General features: G+C 35.7%; 1 protein-coding gene across 6 annotated transcripts in view; it reads right to left on the reverse strand.

Annotated features, from left to right (window-relative positions):
* Positions 1 to 8606, reverse strand: part of ANK3 (ankyrin 3) — a 548067-nt gene that overhangs the window by 309435 nt on the left and 230026 nt on the right. For all 6 annotated transcript variants that reach the window (XR_012657046.1, XM_032786555.2, XM_032786562.2 and 3 more), the window contains 2 exons: positions 4614 to 4838; positions 1232 to 1386 (listed from right to left, as the gene is read on the reverse strand). Coding sequence is in view for 5 of the 6 variants with exons in the window: in XM_032786555.2 (XP_032642446.1) it covers positions 1232 to 1386; positions 4614 to 4838 (380 nt within the window). In the remaining variant the exon portion in view is untranslated. The remainder of the gene's footprint in view (positions 1 to 1231; positions 1387 to 4613; positions 4839 to 8606) is intronic.

Consider the following 8606-nt stretch of genomic DNA (forward strand, 5'->3'; position numbering starts at 1 on the left):
AGACTTCCAGTGAATAATTCTTCGGTCTGTAGATTAGTTGTGAGTAATTTCTTGAAAGTATTCAAGCCCTGAAAGCAGGGGGAGAAGCTGGGTAAGGATATCTTCCTACAGAAACCAGGAAGTCCAGCCACAGATCAACGTCAGGTAACCCAGTGGCACACCCTTATGGGGCCAGGAGGAAATGGGTTACTAAGTTTAAAACCTAATTAATTTTGAGGTTTCAGGCCTTATGGGTTCCAGCTGTGTAAATACCTGCACATATTGAAAGGACATTGCATAGATACACGGCTAGATTAAGGCACAGACATAACAGGCAAATACCCAGAGCCCTGCTCTTGGTGTCACATGATAACTTAAGTATCTGAGCTTTCCTTTTTTAAAAGGTGTGTTTCTAGTCCTCATGATTGTGAGGAGCATCTGACACGGGTGATCTCTGCTTGAAGCTGCAAACATTTGAAACGAGTGTTCTGCGAGGTGTGAACTACCTTTTTTCTTTCAATTGGTTAACTCTGCTACCAGCTTCTCAAGAGCCCCCCCCACCACCATGCCAGCTGGGGACTCTGGGTGGGTGAGTCCTCATTGCCACCACCCCATCATGGCTGTGCTGGAGTTGTGTTAGCAGGGGGCCCTTCAAACAGAGTCCTCTGCTGAATTAGGTGGAGGCTGAGTAGAGAGTGAGCAATGTCTTGACAGAGCAGGAGGCCCCAGTCTTCCTAAGGAGGTGTGGTGATGCTCAGAAGAGAGTCTGCCAGTGCCATAACAAGTAAAGTTGAGGCCATGGGCACAGGAGTAGGGCCACAGCCAGGGGCAATGCCAGGTACAGTCCCTATTTGCAGTGAGCCTATGCCCTGGATTGCCTTAATTTGACTCTTCCTAATAATGGGAATATTCCTCAATGCAATCACTATGTTCTTCTGAAGTGTTGTGTTATAGGTAAGTATGTTATTTTATTTTTAAAGTCACAAGGAAGCATGTAAACCCGCAGTGACTTCATAGAAAACCTTATTGTTCTGCATTGTGAGGAACCGGGGGCTGGGTGACTGGAGGTGAGGGGGTGGGAGTGAGTTAAGGTCAATGCTACAGAATTCCTCCTTACGCTCATTTCATTATTTTATTTTGTAATGCCATGTGTTCTCCAGAAGTCAAATAGCAGAGATTTACATTTTCATATTAGCCCTGCTTTCTGCCTGTTGACGTTAACCCAGTTAAAGCTTTGATGAAATATGTTTACCTTCATCCATTCCATTGAGAATTTCATTTAAGTCTTCATGTTTGCTGTCATACTGGTGTTCCTTCCATGTTTCACCATTTTCACTGCGAAGGACAATCAGTTCTCTTTCTTTTCCTCGCATTGATCCAAAATGTGGGATTTCCACTATAACAGGGCTAGACAAAAAAGGAATCCATATTACTTTTTATCACATATGTTTTCCCCATTGATCTTGATTTCCCTGTACATATTAAATCCTTACTAAAACTATGTTCATTTGGCAATAAGTATCATTATGGTAAAAATAATTTTAAAACTGCCAAAGCTGCAGAATCCTTTGCTACAAAACTGTAAAGTATTATTAATATATAGCTTATGAATCAGATCACATAGCATTATGAACATAGGTTTCAAAACAGTTGTTTATATGACAAAAATGGACAGAAACTAAGGTAAAAATGATTTTCTGTATTTATTTATTCTGTCATATAGGTAGCATAACTTGGTCCTCAGATATGCACACACAACTCCATGGACTTTAGTGGGAGCTGAGTGGGCATATTTGACTGAGTGTTTAAAGGGACACAGTCAGGCTCAAACACAATCCTGCTGTCATGGTATACACGTATACCTGCTGTTGATTAAGATTGAAGTTGTGTGTGTATATGGGCATTAAAACAAACAAATGACAAAACAACTTCATAGTCCTATAAGTACTAAAATCTGAAAATTTTAAAAATCCAATTTGTTTTTCACCAATTACTTAGTGCTCTTTGTTCACTCAGATTAGTAATCCTAGATGGGTTGCTTCTAGTCTGTTTCACTTTCTGGTTCTCATGTATTAGCCCAAAGTTGCAATGTCGGTGCTGCAAACACTACAGGAGATTGCTTAAATTCTTTCAAAATCACTTTCTTTGGGTTAAATAAAATGAAAAATATATTGGTATTAGCTACCATGAAACAACTTTTTTAAACACTACACCTGCATTACCTGACAGTGTGCCTTACACATAGGACTTCAAGTGTGTAATTAAATGATTACTGTGAATAATCAACAGAAACTGCTATTCATTTCATGTGCCATTCCTTAACAAGATAGACATTTTAGCTAAACATTTTATAGACAAGATAGGCATTTTAAAATATGTTAAAATAAACTGACTGCAATCATACAATAGGTGAACCACTATGAATTATGCAGCTTTAAGACATTTAAATAGACAGTATCATTATCTTCCTACAGAGATTGTAAAGAACCTCACCTTCTCATAATAACTCCATTTTAAAAGTAACATTAGAAGATGGGAAAAAATAATACTTGGCACTTAGATAGCACTTTATACCTTCAAAGCGCTGTGCAAACATTAACAAATCAATAAATAATCTAACGATGGAAATCATAGATACAGCTGATATTAATAAAAATATAAAATAGTTTTAAGTCCATCTCTTTACATTAAATATCTAAGGAGTAGGAATTAGACAATAGCAATTTTAATAAAAATAGGAAAAAAGGGAGATTATTTAATAAGCTCTTAGATGCTTTTAAAAATACCTAAAGTCTGTTATTCTGATCTTACACCTTTGATTGCTGATAGAAATGGAGAGGTTTATCCCACCACCTACAGTAGATGAATGCCAAAAATTCAATTACATTGTTTCTTAAGATATTTATTTTCCTAAGATACTGTTAACACCAGCTTCTCAAGTTAAAAAGTACTAACCAACTTTTTAATACAGTCTTTGCAGGTTAATATGTCAGATACTGTCTCTGTAAATATTTAGGAACCACACAATTGTGTGCATGAAGTTTAATAAGAATACTCAGTGAGAAGGTATTAAACAGGTATTCTAAGCAATATATTCTAAGCAATATTTTAAAAACATAATACAATAAATTTCACAGTAACGTTCTAATGCAAACAATGAGGCTATTTTCTAATTTTTTTTAGAATAAACATTGCAACTTGTTTGGCTATTGTACTTGTTTTCCCAAAATGTACCAAAATTCATATTTATTTTTTTCAACCTGATGCCTACTTCAGCTTTAAAAGGTTATCATTTCTCCAGCCTTATTAAATGAAATCATTTATTCAATTATATTTTTTCCATACATGCTCATATTTTACAAATAAGTACAACATATGTATCCACATTTGACAGAGTTATTTCTGAAATAGACTGACTCAAACCCTGTAAATACCTTCTCTACCACAAGGTTGAAATTAAAGGGCTGTCATTGTGTATTAAAATGTATTTGATGCAGTTGAAACAGTTCAAATTTAAAAAAATTAAAAAAGCAGAGCAAGTTATGAAAGCAGAATGCTTGCAGTGAATTTCACATGCCTAAAGCACAAGATAGTTACAGTAGCAGAGCTATAATAAATCAAGCCACTATGATTTTCTTTCAGTGACATAAATCAACTGAAAGCTTTAGAAACTAGAAAAAAAAATATGGGAATGACAAAAAATTGGAAACAAAAACAAAACAAAAGAAAGGAAAAAAATTGTAGACATTCTGTAATTTTTCTATAAGCATCCTACCCAATAAATTTTGTTCCTTGAGGCCCAAGCTGCAGGATTCGGCTAACCATGCTCTCACCCTCATTTAGAGGGGGAGGATTGGTAGGAAGATGCAGTTTACTGAATAACATCCATGCAGCAGGAAGAGAAACAAGAAGGGGAAATTAGGAACAAACTGTCATTCCCGACAGAACCGGCAGTTTTCACCAGGGTGCCACTTATGGTAATGAACAAAATTGATAATTAAAAAAAAAACCACATCATAGTGGATTGTTTCTCCTAATTTTAGCTTTGAAAAATGTCTGTTACTAGCATTTGCACTAAATGATGCTCTATATTAAGTTATCTGGAATCATGCACAATGGTCCTTTCCCTACTGGATGTAGGTATGCAGCTCCCATTAATGTTGGAAGGGGCTATGCACACAAGCTGAGTAGAAGATAATGCTCTACATTTGAAAAATGGTACATAATTATACCTAACCTTCTTATGAAAGTCATATTATTCTACTCATTCTACTCTACTGGTATTCTACTCATCACACAGAATGAAAGCTAAATTCTGTCCTTGGATACATATACATGACTCTGACTGACTTCAGAGGGAGTTAGGCATGAGTAGTTGAGTGCAGAATTAGGCCTTTCCATAGCTTTATTTACTTTTTGCGCAACCTGCAGTTTTTAAACAGGCAAAACTCCCTTTAAATCAGAGATTTTTTTCCTGGGTAAGAATGTCAGAATTTAGTCTGTATACAGTACAGAGGCCTACCTTAAATGTTCAAATTAAGTAGTTTCTACATTTAATTACTTACATCCACAAGATGAAGGAAATGAAAGATGCAATATGGAATGTTAACAGTGGGATTCACAGAACAACTCACCCTAAAAACTGTGCACCTGCAGGCCCCATTTCTACCAGTCTACTGGCTAGTCCTTCTCCTTCAACCATTGGTGGTGGGGTGGCCAGTTTATGCCTCTTTACCAAACGGCAGGTGATGCGGGTGGGTGCTGTACATTTGCGTGGTGGAATAATAATTCTCATTCCATGATGACGACTACCCCTCATTGAGCCCCCACGTGCATCAACCATAAAACTAACCAGAAAACTGTAGAGAAAGGGAGAACATGACATTTAAAATGGTCAGAAATCAAAAAAGGAAAACTTCATGTAATTCAGGAAAAGTCTAATAAAATAAAATATTATGATGAAAGCATCAGCAAACATGATAGTTAAGAAACAAAGACCCCATATGCTGTAACTGTTAGCAGGATTCTTTAAATTTATAATTAAATTTAAACAATAATCAACAAAACTCACACATTTCTAATGGTCTAGTAGCATAATGATGGAAGATTCAAGTACTACTGAATATTTAGGAAAAATAAACTAGGGTTAGAGAGAGTATGTATACAGCTACATAAATTATTAGTGTATTATTAGTGCATTAAAATAGTTCTTTATTACTAAATGTTCTGCTACACTCCATAATTCAAAGTAGTGAGTCCCACATGCACAAGACAACCAGTCAGTACAGGCTAAGGACAACAGAAATCCATGTTTTTATATTTCGATCTCAGTCTTTCAAAAGTCTTTGGGTAAACCCATTTAAAAGCACACTTTCCTACTTTGCCATGTGAACACTGACACTAGGGGTGTGATGAACAAGGTTATTAAATGGTTCTGGTGAATATGTATGAATCAGAACATTAAGCATAAAAAATGTTCTATACATTCATACCACTCTAAAATCAATTATTCCACCACTCTTCATATTGACATGGATGTCTGTTGTAAACAGGTTAAGCTAGAGGGAATATTGTGCTTTGTTTCTCTAAACCCTTATCTCGTCTGTGTTTTTTTCCAGGTTTCTGTAGCTTTGTAAATAATTAAAAGGAAATCAGTTACGTGTATCAGAAAATGCAATATAAATTTTTTTTTTGATGGGAGATATTAAAAGACAATTTATTTTAACATTAAACACAAACTCTAAATGTATTATTTATTTCATTTTATAAAATATTAAATTTATTAATCCTAAATCTCTAAATGCCCTTGACACAAATGGTAAAAACACAAGAAGTAGAACCTAGTCCCAGAGCAGACAGCAGACCTTGACCTCCTACTAAGCTCCATAGTAGGTTTTTCAAAGTCAGCTAAGCAATTTTGTTTTAATTATTGTTGTTCAAGACTCCGAATATTTTATTTATAAAGCACCTCATATCTGCATATTATAATTATTATTGGCTACCATGTTCAATTAGAAATTAATAGAAATTGGGAGCCTAAATCCCTTCTGTGGCTCTGCAATACCATCCCTCCTCTCCAAATATAATACAATGCAATTTCTTGATTACAGCTCTATCTTTAAACAGAACTTGCAGTAGTGGATCTACATCTCTGGTGCATGGTTTATAAACTAATTTTCCATACAAATAACATTTTGTTTTTTTCCTTGTGTGTGATATGCAAACCCTGAAGTAGTTATTAACTTCATTTAATGATTCCAGCTTTCTCCATGTTGTTGCTAATGCTTCCTGCACTTAAGGATTAAACCTTAAAATAATTAATAGATGAATCCATTCAGCTTTGTATTTCTGGCAATTTAGCTTTCCTCTAGTGAGAACAAGAGCTATAAATTTATTCCACAGAAGGGAAAGAGCCTCTTGAAGCCATGGAGACGGTTGTTCACTGGGAAAGGTCACACAGAGCACTGGGAACTACAGATGATAGCTTCTGTATGATACTGATAATTTCCTTTTGATTACAGACAAAATATCAAAAGTAACAGTTAAACTGTACAACCCAATCCTGAAAATACTCCATATTCAAAATTCTTAGTGATTTCAGTGGGAGAAGTCTGCACAAAATGGGTGAACGATCAGGCTCTTGTATTTCTTGTTTTATAGGACTTAAGTTGACAGGCAAGGAAGAAGCAAATATGTGGAGTAGAAAAACAAAGCCGTCATGTGTTATAGGTAAATCAATCACCTTGTTTTCTTCATGCTGAAGAAAAGCGGATTACATAGGCTGGGAAGGTGATGAACTTTCCATAGGTTCATACTACCATTTTACTTATTCTTTCATGAGGATTGAGGACTTTAATACAGAAGCAAAGTGTGGAATACTGATTCACTATATTTTACATGCTCGTCATATAAGTAGATATAGGCTCAAACCTCCATATCAGATCAGAACCCTGTAACTATGTGGGACTTGAAATCTGGATCAGAAATTTGCAAGTGGGCTTATCCCTACATACTGTAAAAGCAGTCAACATTTGTTTGCATGGATTGGGAGATAAAATATATCTGAGAGGGAAAAGTCTTCATAAAATAGCTGATCAAACGTTTTCTATACATTTTAGATCTGCATGTCAATAAAAGTACTTCAGAATTTTAAAATATCTGATATGTAATTTGCAATAATCCTTAATACTGAATATTTAAATTCATCTCCCACTTTTGTAATGTTTTGGGTGAAAAACTCTCTTTATATCAAAATCTGCATACTTAAATGCACTAAAGTATGTTCCAATGGATCCACCTATTAATCAGTTCCTATTTGTGATTCCAATATATAATTATAACAAACATGTTTTATCTTTAGATCCTATATTTTCTCTCTATAATATTTCTTTATCTATTTTTTCTTTACCTACTGTTTTTGACAGTATCAACAACTAATGAAAAATTACAATGAAATTAGACTTTTGGGTCAGTGAGTTAACTATTCATCTATTGGCTTTAAACTTACTTGACTTTGTGAGGTTGAAGTCAATAGCAGAATACTATGTATGCTAAAATCAGGCTCTAACCAACAAGCTCTGAAGATGCTAGAAGCTTGCCTTTGGTCATAGAACACTTATATTTTTCACTGTGATTTATCATAAATATCCCATGTCCTGCCCTACATGTTCATGTTGCTTTTGCTTCTTAAGATTGTTCTATCTGGTACAGGGGTTGGCAACCTTTCAGAAGTGCTGTGCCGAGTCTTCATTTATTCATTCTAATTTAAGGTTTCATGTGCCAGTAACACATTTTAACGTTTTTAGGTCTCTTTCTATAAATTTATAATATATAACTAAACAATTGTTGTACATAAAATAAATAAGGTTTTAAAAATGTTTAAGAAGCTTCATTTAAAATTAAATTAAAATGCACAGCCCCCTAGACCGGAGGCCAGGACCCGGGCAGTGTGAGTGCCACTGAAAATCAGCTTGCGTGCCATAGGTTGCCTACCCCTGATCTCGTAGATGGCCAACACTACTGATATCAGTAGGATTTCACAGAGCACACTCAGAGAAATGTCCATGGCATGATCTTCAAATCTAATGGGCAGTAAGCCAGCTGCTGACAAGCTGTAAAAAGATTTCAGGGAGTATTGCCATTAAAATTTACAAAACAAAGTAAAATATTAAGCAAGGGCACACAGACCTTTGTTACAGAGAGGGAAATATTAAGTGGACTCTTTTACGGTTTTGCTTTGTTTGCCTTTTTAGTTTTCCCTGATTTTTGCCACCTAAAAATATGGGGCTAATTCAGATTAAATATGTGTACACAGGAAAAAGAGGCAGCCAAGTGGAACACAACCGTTGTCTCTGTTCACCCATAGCCTGAGAGACATACACTTTGTGAATATTCCGCTGAGGGAGCTGCTGAAGGACATACTGCAACAGGACTGGAGTTTCAAGGGTATTTGCCTGTGAGTTTTGGCAAGGGTGGTCCCTGGCCTGGTTGCTTCATATCTCAGGCCACGTCTACACTACGGGATAATATCGAATTAGCTAAAATCGGTTTTATAAAACTGATATTATAAATTCGATTTCATGCGGCCACACTAGGCACAGTAATTCGGCGTTGTGCGTCCATGGTCC

Source organism: Chelonoidis abingdonii, chromosome 15, assembly GCF_003597395.2.
Source record: "Chelonoidis abingdonii isolate Lonesome George chromosome 15, CheloAbing_2.0, whole genome shotgun sequence".
NCBI lineage: Eukaryota > Metazoa > Chordata > Testudines > Testudinidae > Chelonoidis > Chelonoidis abingdonii.